Source organism: Trachemys scripta, chromosome 7 (genome assembly GCF_013100865.1).
Source record: "Trachemys scripta elegans isolate TJP31775 chromosome 7, CAS_Tse_1.0, whole genome shotgun sequence".
NCBI classification, from domain to species: domain Eukaryota; kingdom Metazoa; phylum Chordata; order Testudines; family Emydidae; genus Trachemys; species Trachemys scripta.
This window is the reverse complement of record NC_048304.1, coordinates 24,025,982-24,042,963: the sequence shown is the minus strand read 5'-3', so window position 1 is coordinate 24,042,963 and position 16,982 is coordinate 24,025,982. Positions and strand designations below refer to the sequence as shown.

The window sequence follows — 16,982 nt, the reverse complement described above, 5'->3', positions numbered from 1 at the left end:
TAGATAATTTAATGGGCCCCCATTACCATAGTATCTCAGGTCTTCCCAAATATTTATGAACTTATCCTCATAACACTTTTGTGACAGAAGGAAGTGTTATCCCCTCCTTTTAGAGATGAGGAACCAAGGCACAAAGAGAATTTTAGTGACGTTCCCAAGGTCATGCGGGAAGTGTCTGTGGCAGAACAGGAAATTGAATCCAGATCTCGTGAATCCCAGTCCAGTGCCTTCATCACTGAAACGTTTTTCCTCCCTTTATGGAAATAGTGTCTGCTAGGTTTACTCACTCCGTGGAGAACTTAAAATTAGATTGTGGATTGCCAGATGGTGGCCAGCCTAGTAAATAATGGAGCCCCTAGTGATTTTCATCTCCAATTTGGAGGTGCTTGTAGAGTGAGAGAGCAGTGCAAGCTGGAACCTATAGCCTCTTTGGACTTCACATCCAAATGAAAGATTAGGTCATGTGCCATCTACTTTGTTTAATGCAAAGTAGGTGTATCTGTTTGGTTCTTACTAAGTTGCTAGTGGAGTCATGATTGGGCAAAGTTTGGATGTCCCTGTTTTTTAGCCTTTTTCTCAGTTTAACTTTAACTTCACCACTACCTTCACTTGGAATGGGGCTGTCAGAATGCATTTTAAAACCTGTGTTTCTTATTGTAAGGCTTTTTCCTTAACCAGTCAGAATTTATCTTGCTGGAAAATCTAACCTCTCGATACGAAGTGCCATGTGTGTTGGACCTTAAAATGGGAACCCGGCAGCATGGAGATGATGCATCAGAAGAGAAGAAAGCTAACCAGATCCGGAAGTGTCAGCAAAGTACTTCAGCGGTTATTGGGGTCCGAGTGTGTGGCATGCAGGTGAGTCTGAAATGGATTGCGGGTAGGGTTGGGAATAAAACAGGCTATATTTGAAGAGACATTTTTTAAACACTTTCTACTTGTACCTTTGTAGTTGGGTACTATTAGCAAAGACTATAACTTTCTTCTGAAACAAGCCTTCAGCTGCTCAGAATTGAGGAAAATATCTGTCTCCCAGAGTTACAAGTATGATTGACTGGTAATAGCAGGAAAGTGAGCTCAGTAAATTTCCAGCCAATCACAAACAAACCGCATTATCTTATTAAGGTGACAATAGGAAAATGAATTTTGTTGCTTTCTTAATCCATTATATTCTTTGTATTTGTAGTTTTAGACATCTCCTTATTATCCAATCATCCCCCTTCATACCCCTACCTTTGAGAGTATGTTATGTTCTTATGAGAGGTCCTACCTTTCATTCACCTTTCTAACTGAAGGAAATTTGATGGCTTTCTTCAGAGTAAACCGATATCACTAATCAATCAGAGGAGTGACTGCATAGCAACCTGCAGCTCTCCCTCTGCATCACAGTGAGTGTGTCCTGTGAGCCGTAGATCAGAAAACAAACCTGTCTGTCTTCTCTCACTGTGCATGGATCTTACCATTTGGCTATCAGAACAGCAGCAACAACTCTTACAGTTAGTACTATCCTGGGGACTTGGAACATCTGGATTCTTTTCACTGCCGAAAGTAAACTTTGTGTAATGTGCAAACAAGAAGTTGATCATTAAATATGCGTGATAAGATTACAGTGCAGATACAATGAGGGAACAGCTTAAGCTTTCATTTAAAGTAATTCCTGCAGCTTGCATATCTCTGGCGACTGAGTGACTTGATTGAGTCCTATGAAATGCCTTAACTGCTTCACTGCAGCTCCAGTGGTGTTGAAGAGCCACCACTCTGCCCCTCTGCTGCTATGAATTGGAGTCAAGACTGTCTGTTCTTCTCCTTCCAGCTTCTGTGTGGGAAAGTTAAGCCTCTTCTCTTTCATCCGTAGATGTTGGTAGGGAGAGGGCATGTTTTTTCTTCCCAGTGGCCTTAGTAGGTGGAGAAAATGACTTCTCTACCCACTTCCATTCACAAACGTTCTGTGGGGTACTTCCTTTTCCATCCAGTAGACTCCCCCGATGCCTGATGTGTTCACTCAGCACTCCCTGCTCTGTTCGGGAAAGTGAGTATTCCTGTGGCTGGCACTCAGCTCACTGCCGCCCTAAACTCATGTATTGAGAACAGAGAACCGGTCAGCCAAGATGGCTGGGGAGGGGTACCGCATTTGTTCACCACCGTATTGGTGCTCAACTGAGAGAATGGTTCTGGTTTCCTGTTCCAGCCCATTTAGTGTGTGTGCCCTTCAGACAGAGGCCTCTGCTGGAGAAACATACAGAGCTGTAGAGGGTGGTGGTTCCATTTAAATATAGACTCCACCTGATCTGTGGGTTTGAGGTAAATGACGTACTCAGTTTGTAGGAAAAAGCAATGATTACGGATTGCTAAAATTACCCTTTTCTTAAAGATTCATAGACTTTAAGGCCAGAAGGGGCCATCATGATCATCTAGTCTGACCTCCTGCACATTGCAGGCTACAGAATCTCACCCATCCACTCCTGTAAGAGAACCCTAACTGCTGGCTGAGTTACTGAAGTCCTCAAATCATGGTTTAAAGACTTCAAGTTATAGAGAATTCACCATTTACACTAGTTGCAACTTACAAGTGACCTGTGCCCTATGCTGCAGAGGAAGGCAAAAATCTCTTGGTCTCTGGCAAAATTCCTTCCCTACCCCAAATATGGCAATCAATCACACCCTGAGCATGTGGGCAGAACCCACATTGCTGAACCATACTAGACTAATAAATCACTTTGGCTCCAATTTTGCAAGGATTTAGATGCTTAAAGTTAAAACCTGGATAGAGAGGAAGGTGCTTTGAATTAACAGTTGCCACGATCTCATTTGCAAACTGGTGTGGTTTCTTTCTACTCCATTTAGACAGCTCAATGCAAACACAACTGGCTGCTCTTCCTGCACATTTAGTTGTCCCAATGTATTCTGAAGAACATGGTTGGGCACTTGACCAAACAATTCAGAACTGGAGAATTTCTTCTTCTGTATGGGGGCTTGCTTCAATGTTTCATATGGGCAATTGCTGTCATTCAGACTTCCAGCAGTTCTGGGAATAGGTTTGGTAAGGCTGCCAGCAGAGGCATGCAGTAGTTGCTAATGGAGTGAGTGATATGGAGTGGCTGCCCTACATGTTGTAACTTGACTTCAGAAATCTTGGCCTCAGCCTTCCTAATCTTACTTAAATTCTTCATCCCGTTTTTCAAAATGGAAAAGCTCAAGTCTAAGCCTGAGGAATTTTCAGTTTCCTTTGTGACTAGCAATACCTCAGATATTGGTGGGCTGTGATTGCTAGGATGCTTTCCCCTCCAACTGCATAAGAGCTATTTTAAGAGACAAACCTTTTCTCTCTACTGGGACATTGTTAATTTTTCTGGAGTATGATTCAGAGTTACCATTGCTGGCAATCCAACCATTCCTTTTGTTCTTCTCTCCTATACAGGTCTACCAGACGGGCACTGGCCAGTTAATGTTCATGAATAAATACCATGGGCGAAAGCTTTCAGTCCAAGGATTTAAAGAAGCACTTTACCAGTTCTTTCATAATGGCAAATACCTGCGCAGGGAACTCTTTGAACCAGTTATAAAGAAATTGACTGAACTCGAATCTGTCTTAGAAAAACAGGAGTCTTACCGTTTCTATTCCAGCTCCTTGCTTATCATTTATGATGGCAAGGAGTTGCAGGAAGTGACTGTGGACTCAGACCCAGAGGACTTGGAGGATCTCTCAGAGGAGTCTTCGGATGAATCAGCTGGAGCATATGCATACAAGCCCACTGCTAGTACTGTTGATGTCCGTATGATAGACTTTGCCCACACAACCTGCAAGTACTATGGGGAAGATAGTGTGGTGCATGAGGGCCAAGACACAGGTTATGTTTTTGGACTTCAGAACTTAATAGGTATTATTAAAGAAATAAGAGACGAAAACAGCGAATAAACAAGTTTGAATGCACATCAGTAGAAAGCACTATAGTGACTCTTTGTATTCCAAAATTATTGGCCACTTTCTAGTGGTAGGAATATTTACAGACTCTGTTGGGTTGGTCCCATCAGAGTCAGACTTGTTCAGAGGAGGGCATTTACTTACAATGGTGCTGGACCTAGCACTGGCAAATCTTGGTATCCTTATTTATTTTAACTCTTTCTTAAACATTCCATATTTGATTATTCAGATACCTCTGTTATCCCGGTGTGTATATATTCCAATAAAATTCTTTTTGTTCATTGTAATTGATGATGGTGTCCTTGCTGGTGATTAGGAAAGAGAATCAGAGTTCCCAGATCTTCCCAGTCATATAGTACAGAAACTGGGTTTGATCACTGGATATTGAGGGGCAAATAATAACTTATCGTCTTAAAAATATCCAATAAATTGTTTTTATAGTAATTCAGGATCTCATTACTATAAATCTCATGGGGGTAAATACCCCATTTGGATAGTTTGTACAATATTACCATAAAGATAAATTGAACCAAAATATTAATAACTCCGCTAAGGATTAACCTTCAGCTTAGTTTGAGTTCAGTCACAGCTATATGTGGATTGCTGCACAATATGAAAACCCATCCCCTAAAGGGCTTAAAATCTAATTTGCAACAAGATGCAATAAGCAAGTGTGACCCAGTGAGGGAAGACAAGGGTAACAAAGATCACCCAGTTTCAGATTAGCTATTGCACGACCTGATGATGCCAAATCATCTTCAGTTTTTAAAAATACATAGCAGCTTTTCCCAGTTTATGTACAATCAATCGCTGATTGGCTGATCTATCATAAATCACAGTAAAGGTGGGTCTTAAGGAGGGATTTGAGGAAAGAGAGAGGGTAATGGCCTTATGGATTAATTCATGGACAGAGTCCCATGTACAGGGGGCAGCATGGAAGAAAAGGCTAAGGTGGTTGTTTGGAAGCATTTGACATCCGTGCAGGTGAAGCTGGCATTGCTGGCAGAGTAGATGAGGTGATGTGACAAGAGACAGAGTAGACAAGTCATGAATGACCCAGTGAAGAGATTAAACAAAGGGAGTGATGTTGGCAGAATAGGCCAGGAAGATGATCTTAATGCATCCGAGGGGCGTGGGATGTATGTATTGGGAGAGGCCAGAGAGGAGGATGTTGCAGTAGTCAAGATAGAAGATTGGCTCTGCTGGTCTTTGGTCTCTTACTGGCAGACATTGATTTCCAGGCAACACATTGAATCCCTGGGTGATGTTATGGTCCCCTATTCAAAGCCCACCAGTTGCTGATTTTCTTCTGACCATACCTGTTTAAGGCCTGAGGCTGCTTAATATTCTGAGAATGCTATTCTTAAATTTATTAGAGAGGTTTACTAAGTCTTTCCTGTCAGCTCTTCTCATAGTTTTGGTTTCTTATAGTGGCCATCAGTTTTTGGCAGTAGTTACACATCAGTTCATGTTAAATTCCAACATGCAATTAACTTGTGGAACTCACTGCTACACAATATTATAAAAGCCAAAAGGTTTAACGTGGTTCAAAAAAATTAGCATTTTATACATACAATGAGAATTCACACTTAGATTTGATAGGTTAAAAATGTGATGGGTTTTAGGGCAAACCCCTAACTACTAACTGCCTATGATTCAGGAGCAATTTCCCCTATGGGCACGTTAGTCCATCATTGTTCACTAATGAGTTTCTTGCATTTCCCTCAGAAGCACCTGGTACTGGCCACAGCCAGAAAAGATGCTGGATGTGATGGAGCACTGCTGGGCTGGTATAGGACTAGCTGTTTCTGTGTGTAACTACCCACAACATCAGCATGAATACTAGAGAAATGAACCCTAAATAACCTTTGCATTTTTCAGTTTCAAAATGCTTTATAAGAATTAACCAATGAAATCCTCCTCCACCTCTGTGAGTGATGTGAGAAAATGATGCAATGAGTTGAAATACCAAAGTGGGAGTGGATGGGTCACTCACTGCAAAGTGTTTCTAGCTTTTCAGCTTCATTTTCAATAATGTTCTCATGTCTGTTAACAAACCACTGAAAAAGCTCTCTGCATGAGGTGCAGTCACCTGTCCTTGTGCATAATCATGAACTTTCTGCAGATGTCATATTCCACAGCCCAAGTTGACCTTGTCTATGCTCTTTCTAAAGTGTGCAAGGTGAAAAGGAATTGGTAATGAGTGACTTTTCTGTCTGCTTTATTACACATGGACCTTACTGTGAACAAATGTAATAGGTTCCGTCTCAAAGGAGTTTGGTCTAATATAAATCAAGCATTTAGTGACTCCAGAATGAGCCATTCTCTTCTGTGCTTCACTTCAAGCCAATTGAGGATCCCAGGTACTGGCTGGAGACAAAAATGGTGGTGCACTAGTTGGCAATTTGGGTTCAGCTTTACTTGGATTGGAATGGTCTCATTCGACCACCACATGGTCAATAGTCTCTGATGAAGGGAGGCTTTGGACCTAATATAACAGAAAAGGTGCTGGTCAGAACTGGAGTACTTTAGTGGTGGGGAAGTGGAAAGGATCTCACGTAGCACCTGCCAATAAGGTAATAGTCAGTGCTATTAATCCATCACTTTTATCAGTGTCACCTGTCTTATGGTTATATAGATAACATACCAGGATTGCAATGCAGACAAAACATAATTGGATGGGGAAATGCAGATCAAAGGAACTTCTTGGACATGAAGGAATTGTGGGTGGGTGTGGGGAAGGAGAATGGAATAACTAACGCCTGTGTCATTTTAAAAGGCAAAACCAGAATGTCCAGAGGGGAAAATGTATTCTACAGGTTTTATTTAAAAATATATAGACCATATATTGAGCTGGTGGATCTCCCCTTGGGAGGCTGGAAGGGGAAGACTGAATTACACTCACTTTTAATCCTAAATCATGTTGCTCAAGGGTTAAAAGATGTAACCTAGACAAAAGGTGGAAGAGATCTGAATGTCAGTATTATCTAGCCTAACACAAGAACGCCTGTATTTTCACCCCTACCATCTTGTTCAGAAATTCATCTAGCAGCCTCTTATGTTTGAAGAGTTCCAGTTACATAACTGCCTCCTCAGAGCTTCCTATTGTTAAGCGCTATCTATAGGTGGGAGCACAGAATGTGGTTTCAAATAATGCCACAGTCCAGAAATTGTCACTAACTGACCCCATTGTTGGGAGTCCCAGAAGAGAGGCTAAGGCTGGTACAGGTCATGGAAAGTGGGTACCCACTTCCACTCAGAGCCCCTCTGCATGAGGGCTGGAGCAGTGTGGAGCTACCCTGTTGTACCTGTTCTGTGAATACAGAGCACTACATCCTCCAGGCTGTCAGCACAGGACCCCCATGCAATATGCACGTTTTGGCTGGGAAGATGTGAATGAAGGTGGGGAGTGCCACCAACATGAGTAATCGATGGTTCCAGCGGATGCAGCACCCTGAGCTGACAAATAGGCCACGGCTTTTTTGTTCCTTTTTTCTCTCCCCTTGGTTATATAAGGGAATGTCCGTCACCTTAATCCCAGCAGACAGGCTGAAGTCACAGGGCCTCTTGTGCAGACACTCCAGTGATATTCCTGTCAGTGCTGCACATCTCGTTTTTTGGCAGCAGCGGGGGGGGGGGGGGGTGATCAGCGCATGAGACAGCAGGATTTTCGTAGCCCATAGCTTGTGCCAAAGTGCCAGCAGCAGCAAGTGCCAGGGAGCACATGCAACAAACACATCGGTGGGGCACGCTCACCATAGACATCAGTGTTTCCTGTTCCGTTGCTGTGGGCTGCCATCTCCCCCATTGATAACTGCTCCCTAGACACTCCATGAGCAGTTTCCAAGGACATCACAAGACAGGTTAAAATTGCTCTAATCCTTTCCCTAATGCTCGAGTCACTGCAAGCATTAGCAGGGAGGCATGTGACTCAGGAAAGATTTTTTTTTTTTTTTAAAAGGTCATTTGAATGAAAAATTCCCATCAACATGGCTGCCAAAGACACCAGAAAGGGCAGGCCTAGGGAGAGGCTCCAACTGTGCATGGTGAGGGGAGGGGGTCTAGATGTGGGGAGATACTTGCTGTCCTGGCTAATTGGGTGTCCCACACTTCAGGTCTGGATGCACAGACCCATAGGCCAAAGAGTTGCCCCCTTAGTATCCACAGACTTCCTCTGTGGGGCCAGGTGTACTGCTGTGGGGTGGGGGTGGGGGGACATGCAAAGCTGCACAGGTAGAGTAGCTGAAAAGGGAGTGTGTTAAGACAGCAGCTGGTCCAGATGTGCAGAGCAGGAGATGGCCTGTTCCACAGCAGAGAGAACTGCATGCCCTGATGAGGCTTCTGGTATGACCTGTGCGTCTGGGAAGGTGGCATGAGGACTTTGAGATGTGACAATTGTGAGGGTCTCTGACTCTGCTCCAGCAGCTGTTGTGCTGGCTAGGGGTGCCTCTCGCCTCACACTCAGAAACGTGTAGCCCACTGAGGAGTTGGAAGGTTCTGTACAATCTCTCTGAGCCGTAGGGCACAAAGGAATGATGGGTATTAGTTGCTGATGAAGGAAATCCTGTTGCTCAGTAACTTTTATAGTGTAAATCTCTCTCTCTTTATTGGAATAGATCTCGAACACCTGAGCTAGCATGAGGGACGTCTGCTCTGGGGACAGCACCTGCTCCGTGCCACCAGTTGCAACCCTGGCAGTTAGGCTGGTTTGCTGCATGGCCTCCTTGGATGGCATGCACTGCCTGGCAGATCATGTGCTGGCGTTGGATGCATTTGTACCAGGCATTTTCCATTCCTGTGTTGCACTGAGAAATCCTACCAATGAGTAAACACATTTACCCAGTTAGAGCGCTCTCCCTCTCTCCAGATAAAGCAGCTGTTTGGCTGCTAATTATGGTACTTTGTACACTTCAATTCTGTATTTCCCTTGGCTATTTCTTGCCCAGATTGCGTAAAAGGGAAGAGTCAGCAAATACCTGGCCCTACATGTTCAGGATCCAGCCAAGGGAGGTGACGTGGCCACAGAAAAGCCGATTCATGTCTCCAGAAATCTGTCTGAGCAGTAGGGACACAGGTGATAGCGCTGATGAGAGACTTAAGGATAGTCACTGATACGAGTAAGTCCTCTCACACACCTGGAGGTGGGGAAAGATAGCGAGACCGTGGCAGAGAGCTCCCATGACTTGACCAAGACTACAGTAGGAATTGGTGGATGGAGCTCAGTAACTTTTGGCTTCCAGCCCTGAGTTCAGACCAGGCGGCCACTCTTCTGACTCCTGTTTAAGCTGATAATTTCTTGGGTTTGTTTTACACTTGGTGACGCAGGGTAGGATTTTCAAAGCACGTGGGTGACTTAGAAGCACAAGTCCCAGTGGAGGTCCTAGGGATGTGTGCTCCTAAGTCCCTTAGGGTATGTCCGTACTGCAATGTAAGCCCAGGGTTCCAACTCAGGTTCAAGCCTACCCCCGCTCCCATTCTGTCTACACATGAGTCGCACTAACCCAAGGCTCACATCCAGGGTCCCACAGGAGGGGAGGGTCCAAGCCCGAGTCAAGCCAGGACCCAGTGTCCAAGCCCTATTGCTTTGCAGTGTAGACTCAGTCCCACTGGATTTGTGCTCTGGGAGTCTGTCAAAAATATCCCATAATCCCACAGGCCAACCTTCTTTGTCCTCTGGACAATCAGGTTTGATGGACAGTTGAGTTTTCCCAAACTGCACCACAAAGGGCTAGAGCAGCCTCATTTTGGGAGGTCGCTAGGAAGTCTGGGTTACAGGCGGTTGGACTTGAGCCCGCTTAACACAGCGTTCAGCAATTCCTAACATGGGGATACAAATGAGTGTAGACACTCAAGCCCCAGGTCCACAAACCAGGGTCTGCCAACTTGAATTCTACTAACGCTGGCCTTACGTTGCAGTGCAGACTTTCCCTTAGACCCCTTTGAAGCCCCCACCCTGACTGGGTTATTAAATAAAAACAGGGAGGGTCAGTGCCTGCCCAGAGCAAACCAAGGCTGAGGCAGAAACCGCTAAAATCAAAACTGCAACTCGTCCTAAGGGGCACCCCAAATTCACCCCCTGGAGAGTGAACGCCCCTCACTAATAGACCCCCTACAAGGACCTGCACTTACCTCTCTGAGTCAGAGGCTTCATTTATGAGTATTCTACAAACCATGTGTGAGTGTGGAGAGAACAGTAAGGAAACTGCCTGAATGACTAAGCCAAATGTTTCTACCCCTACCCTGGCCTAGAGCAAAGTGTTGAGCTTTCTGATGACACTGGCTGGAGTCCTTGGGGGCCAGCTTTTCAAAAGAACCAGTACCCACAATCACAGCCAGGCTTTCCAAACGGCGCTTGTTGTGTCAGTGAGAGCGGCAGGTACTCAACAAGTTTGAAAATCTCGCCCTAACTTCGGGGGCTCAGCTCTCGAGTCAGAGATTTCCACCAGCTCAGCCCTGCGCCTCCCCCCCCATTCTCCTGTCAGGCTCAGCCCTCAGATCAGAGCCTCTCCCCATCCTTCTGCCGGGCTCAGCCCTCGGAACAGCGCCCCCCGGGGGCTCAGCTCTTGGTTTGGAGCCTCCCACAGGCTCAGTTGGATTTAGGGTGACCAGACAGCAAGTGTGAAAAATCGGGACAGGGGATGGGAGGTAATAGGAGTCTATATAAGAAAAAGACACAAAAATCGGGACTGTCCCTATAAAATTGGGACATCTGGTCACCCTAGTTGGATTTGGCGCTCGGAGTGTGGTCGTTTGGGATGTTTCTGTCTCAGCACAGTGGAGGTGATTTGGCTGGCGATGAGCTAGTGGAGACCCCCCCCCCCCCCCCAGATCCTGTCACTGACGTCAGGACAGTTCTGAGCACCTGGCTGGTTGGTGGGGTTCTGACACCCCAGGGACTGCAGCTGGGTCATGTGCTCTCCACCTTTCCAAGTTGTTTTTTCTCATGCTTCTAAGTTTTGTGGCTATAATATCAGCCATGAAATCAGAGCTGGGAAAGCCCCCTTGGTCCTATTCTTTCCCCTGGTGCCACCTCCCAAGGGCCAGTACGCTGTGTTCTTCAGGACTCTGTTTTATCTGACCCCAGCAATGGAACTTCCCTAAGGGAGCCTGGTAGATTCTCCCTCTGATGCCCTTGATCGCCATTGAATTAGACTTTTTCTTGCCTACGGAGTGTGTGTCTGGGCAGGTGTGGAAGGGCTGTAATATTTGTGCACACTGCTGTGAGCTAAACTTAGACCCCGCTTGGCAACTGCTGGTGGTGCTAAGCCCTTGGGCACATAGCTGATCCTGGCTTGGAGCCCTGAGCTCCCTGACTGACTGGTATTTAACCTTTTGCAGAGGCAGGAAGAGTGGGAAATCCCCCTCCTCGCATAACTTCCTCCTCACCCCCCAGCACACAGCTTGCTGGAGGCAGGAGCTGAAGCCAGAACCCCCAGCCGGCTGCTGCAGTTTCTGGGGCTGGATTGAATTCCCAGAGGGAGAGCAGGCTCCTGACAGCAGCCAAGCAAGCGCAGGGCAATGTGTCGTCAGCTAATTAGCTGGGGCTTGGATGTGAAACCCGGCTGAGGCCTGCTGCGCCTCAGACACGTGGAACCCTCACTGCTCCTGGGCAAGTCACGTCCCCTGCTGCAGCATCAGTGTCCTATGTTAGAAGACTGAGGCAAGGGCAGGCAAATGGGGGCTCTGAGGCCCTCCAGCCCCAAGGGGAGCGCTGTGCTCTGCCTCTCTGGGGCGATGGGGCAGGCCGTGCATGTGAACCAAAGGCTGCACTGCACTTGTCAGTCAGGGGAAATGGCTGCCAGACATCAATTAATCTGAGCAATGCAGGCCCAGGCAGCGAGGACCCGGCTTCCCCAGGGGGAGAATGCAGGCAGCTCTAGCTCAGGAGCAGAAAAAACAGGGAGAAAAAGGCTCACTAAGGTCAGTGAAGCCAGGGCTGGCTGTGAGCATAGCCACTCTCCTGGGCTGGGCCAGGGGGACAGCGGGAGAAGCGCTCGCAGCCACATCTCCCACTGCTGGAGCTTGGAAGCCTGCTCGAGCTGGAGGCCCCAGCGTGTCAGGCCATAGTGAGGTCTTGGCTTTCCATGGGGTGCGGGAGTGGAATGGAGGCAGCGCAGGCAGCAGAGATGGGGGGTTGCAAGGGACTGGGCGTGGTCATGCCCCTTGTCCAGGTTAAGTTGGACTGAAGGGGTGCGGGTCGCACGGGACAGCCTGGGGAGGGTGTCTGAACACCCAGGGCTGAGTATCCAGTGGCTGAGGAAAGATGTTAAAGTGCAGTTCTCCTCTTACTGGGCCCCCCTTACTCAGGCGCCGTGCTACTGGTGCTGTTGGGCTCAGAGCCTTTCTCCTCCCCCCTCCTTCCCAGTGCTATCAGGGTCAGAGCCATTCCCTCCGCCCTGGCAGCTACCAAGCTCAGAGCCCCTGCCCCCCACTTCCAGGCACTGTTGGACCCAGAGCTGGAGCCTGGGGTGCTGCTGGGCTCAGATCCACTACCCCATGGCACTATGGAGTCCCGTTTGTGACCGTACAGATTAACGTGCGGTTTCCGTCCCTCTAGCTCTGCAGAGCCAGCTGAGCTCCGGGGAAGGGAGCTGGAATCAATTCTTCCTTGTGCATTGTCAGCAGAATCCCAAAGCCAGTCCCTTACAGTGGTGCAAACCCACTGGCTGAAATGTCCCGCACAGGGAGCTGAAGGTGGGAGCAGCTCTGAACCCAGTAACTGGGCCTGCGGGATCTTTCCTGCCGTGCTGGTGCTTAGGCAGGGGCTTATACTTTGCTGTGAATGTGGCAAGATCCAAGCTCCTCCTGATCCCTGGAGATTAGTGGACATGGCTGTGGCCTGGGGGAAACAATGCTGCCCTGGAGTTGCCTATTCCGTGCAGCCCACAATCCGCTTTAGATACTGCTGGGCTACAAGCCCTCCAGCTCTAGTCTGTTCAAGTGCATAAGGACATTTTAATTAATAAAAAAAGGATCAAGACTTTCCAGCCAAAGGGACTTAATTAACCTCCTCTGGTGAAATGATGGCTACATGAAAGCACCAGCCTGCGGCGGGTCTTGGAAAATTCCTTTCAGTTCATCTAGTCTGTTCCATGCCTTGGCCAATGCAGGATCCCAGAGCTCTGCATCCACTAGGTCAGGGGCAGTGCAGTGCTGGCCTGGGCTACCATGTTGGGCTTTTCAGCCAGCAGCTAAGATCCTAGCTTGTTGTTCCAGTCTAACGGTGCTGGACAGGTTTCTGGGCCCTCCCTCAGGTAAGGAGGTGAGAGTCCAGAAGCCATGCTTTATTGGTTGGATTGTGAACCACTAGGTACCATGTCAGGGGCTGCTGTAACAGATTGGGTGTATAAAGGGGCTAAGGGATGACTTAGCTGTCAAAGCCACCTCAGTTATATAAACTAAAGCAACGCCTGTGCTGACAGGTGAGTGCCGTCAAAACAAACACTGGCAGCTGGTTGCCTTTCCCTGTGATCAGAGACAAGAGATGCTGGAACACTGGGGACTGGGTATCGCAGCGCTTGGCGGCAGAAAGAGATCTTGGATCCTCTTTCCAGTTTCACCAGTAAGCAATAGCAGTGACAGGAATAAGAATGTCTCTGGGATTGCTCGAGGCCTGGCTGAGAAAGAGGCGGAGGAGGAGGAGACTGATGCTGGCAGGGTAGGAGTCACCTATGGTCCTGAAATTGGTACCTCACTGAATGCAGCTCCATAGATAGAATGTCCATCCACGCAAGCACTCCAGCTGTCTTCACCGTACGTAGCCTAATTCATTGTCGTCATCCAGATCCACCTTCCTAGCGCCATGTGAGCCAGCCTTCTGCTTCATTCCAGTTCTTGGCATCACAATCAAGTATCCTTCACCCTCCTCTCCATCAAGCCCCCTCTCCTCCTCTCTATCCTCTTTCCCATTGCTCCCCACATATCAACCTCCCTTCTCATTTGCCTCCTATTCTGCACCTCATCCCTGTTCCTATACCACATCCTCCCTTAATGTTCTGACCTTTCCCCATCCTCCTCCTTTCGCATTGCACAGCATCATAGAAGGTATATAGAAAAGATACCTGGTCAGTTTGTCCCCCAGACCAACCCTCTGCAAGTTCAGGACATGGTCGTTCCCCCCCACTCCCCGCCCATATCAGGCTAGGAGTGCCGCCAGCTTTTCTGCCGCCCTAGGCGGTGGAAGGTCCCGCCCCGAAATGCTGCCCCCCACAGAGGCGGCAGAAGGTCGCCTAATGGGTTGCGCCGGCCCTGTATCAGGCACAGAAATGACAGTGTGTGATCCAGGAAGGTCCATAGTAGGGATATGTTATGTGTACCATTGTCCCCATTACCCTTCTTCTGCCATGACTAACCCAATGAAGCATGTCCAGTCCTTGGAATTTCACAGGTTATGTGTTAGCTGATTGCTCCAGTACCATTTTCCTCCTTGTCTCTGCTGTAGTTTTGTTGCATGTCCCCTGAGGGTCTGTTTGCGGGCTGGAGGAGTAATAATAAATAATATATGGAGATATACCTATCTCATAGAGCTGGAAGGGAGCTTGAAAGGTCATCAAGTCCAGTCCCCTGCCTTCACTAGCAGGACCAATTTTTTTGCCCCAGATCCCTAAACGGCCCCCTCAAGGATTGAGCTCACAACCCTGGGTTTAATGGGCCAATGCTCAAACCACTGAGCTATCCCTCCCCCCGTGAGTAGCTGTGTCAGGTGGGAACATTGCTAACTCTCCCACCAGCCTTGGCGTCCTGGATTGTGGTACAGTAAGTACTTTCCTAGCAGCTTCATGTCTGGCTACTCAGGGAGTTTAACTGAGTTCCTCTTTGCTGTGCTCTCTACAGTGGTCTATACTGGTGACACTATGGCCCACAGGAACTGGAACCTACTCAGAGTTGCTATTTTGGGTGGTGGCTTGCTCAGAAGCAGGGCCAGCTCCAGGGTTTTGGCCGCCCCAAGCAGCCAAAACAAACAAACAAAAAAAGCCGCGATCGCGATCTGCGGCGGCAATTCGTCGGGAGGTCCTTCACTCCCGGGCGGAGTGAGGGACCGTCCACCGAATTGCCGCCGAATACCTGGACGTGCCGCCCCTCTCCGGAGTGGCCGCCCCAAGCACCTGCTTGAGAAGCTGGTGCCTGGAGCCGGCCCTGCTCAGAAGTGTCACATCAGAAAGTATTAACACTTCCTGTTTACTGACTTCCCTCAGCTCTTCAACAAGGTGTGCACAGGGCCGGAGGGGACTTAATTGTGTGAAGCCCTCTGTCATTTTTCAGTATCATGATCTGAGCTGGTTGAATAAACCATCAACCTCTGCTTTGCTATGAGCAATCATTTGTGCTGCTCTAACCTGGATGGGTCCAGCATGCAATGGGCGATGCCACAGGGCACATTCAGCGCAGCAGTACCAGGAGAGCCTGTGTAACTCAGCAGCCTAGCCAACGTTAAAGAGATTCAGAACAGCTCAGGCCTGGATCTCTTTGCCTGCTGGTTGCTTTCTCCTCCTCACCCTGCCCTTTCTCTTCCTGGTGGCTCTCATGGAGAGGGACTAGACTCCTGGCCTGCATGCTGGCTGCCTCTTTCAATTGTCCCTCACTGCTTTCTGGCTGCACATGCAACACTCTGTCCCTCTCTTGTTTAGAGGCCTTAGTATGTAAGCGGGTCAGCCTGAAGCCAAAACTGGGCTAGGAGGAGGCTTCTGTGAATTGCCACAGACTATCAGGACAGACAGGAAACACAGTCACTTTTCCCAGAAATTTAGTTCCATTTGATCATGAGTCACAGGCCGATTGCAAGGCGGTGCATGCACAGTGTGAAGGTGCTTGCCTGGGACGTGTTCTGGAGCTGCTGTTCTCGTTTGTAGGGGCGTGGGGCTTCTGTGATTGGATCCTGTTGTTTCATCCATCGTGTAGCCTTTGCATGAGCTGTAAAGATGACAGCCCTGATTCTTGCTTACTGAGTGCAGGAACCAGGGGGCAAAGAGTGGTGGGAAAGGTGACTTGAAGCCCCTCCTGCTCTCTGGGATGGAGCCAAGGGCTAAGAGGAGATTAAACAGAGAAAGGCATGAAACAAGGGACTCGGGCAGTTCAAGTCTTTGTCATCTTCCTGCCTCCCACCTGGGCATCATGTCTGATGCCTCCAGCCTGTCGGCTGCCATGGAAAGGTCTGAGGGCTGCAGGGGGCTGTTCATTCCTGCCTGCAGTTTCAGCTGCTGGGTGAAGCATAAGGCAGCAGACTCAGCCTCTGTCTCTCCTTCCTCGGGGGCTGTGGCCCCAGGGTGATCGACCCATTAGTGGGGATGTCTGTGTCTGACGTGTTCTCACAGCCCAACCTGGCTTCCCTAGATTTATTCTCTGCCCAGATTTGGCAGCCACAGCTTGGCAACCTCCTCATTAATGATGATGTCATCAGCCAGAAGAGTGAGGGAGGCTAACCAAGCTGACTTGCTGAACTGCAGTGTGGTCTAGTGGTTAGGGCAGGGGAGTGGGAGCTAGAAACTTGTTGGTTCTAGCCCAGTCTGTGCTGAACAATACAATGTTGAATGCCATAGAAAACCCTATACATAAATCAGTTGACCTGGGGCAAGTCACTCAGCTTCTCAGTGTCCCCAGCTCTAAAGTGGGGGGCAAGGATACTTACCTGCCCCCCTGTGTGGAGAACACATTCATTAATGGCTGTACAGTGCTTAACTTTGCTGTTGACCTATACCCAGCTCCCCTCCCCCCAAGGTGGACAGAGGAAATTGCTTCTAGGTTGGCTGATTGTTATTTCCTGAGGTGGTTTGATTTGCCCAGGACACTGGAGCTAGCACCTGATTGTCACAAACAGTGCAAGGGGATCTTTAATGCCCACAAAGGGGGCACAGAAGTACAGCACGTCCTGCCTCCACACTGGGGTCAGGAATGAATCAATGGGAAGAACACCCACTACTGAATCACGAACATCATTCCCTGACGTGATTGGCTGCTCCCTGGGGGACTTCATTCCGAGGGCTGACCAGGCCTTGTCCTGCTTAGCGGGTGGGTTAGCAACACAAGGTGGGGTGGCTGCAGCAGGCAGGAATGGGCTGATGTG

At 48.4% G+C, this 16,982-nt stretch overlaps 1 protein-coding gene across 1 annotated transcript in view; it reads left to right on the top strand.

The window, feature by feature from the left end:
* IP6K2 (inositol hexakisphosphate kinase 2) overlaps positions 1-4,209 on the top strand; it is a 30,953-nt gene extending 26,744 nt beyond the window's left edge. Inside the window, exons 5-6 of the mRNA XM_034776175.1 lie at positions 683-858; positions 3,419-4,209. Of these exons, the coding sequence (XP_034632066.1) occupies positions 683-858; positions 3,419-3,916 (674 nt within the window). The 3' untranslated portion in view covers positions 3,917-4,209. The remainder of the gene's footprint in view (positions 1-682; positions 859-3,418) is intronic.
* The last annotated feature ends 12,773 nt before the right edge of the window (positions 4,210-16,982 follow it).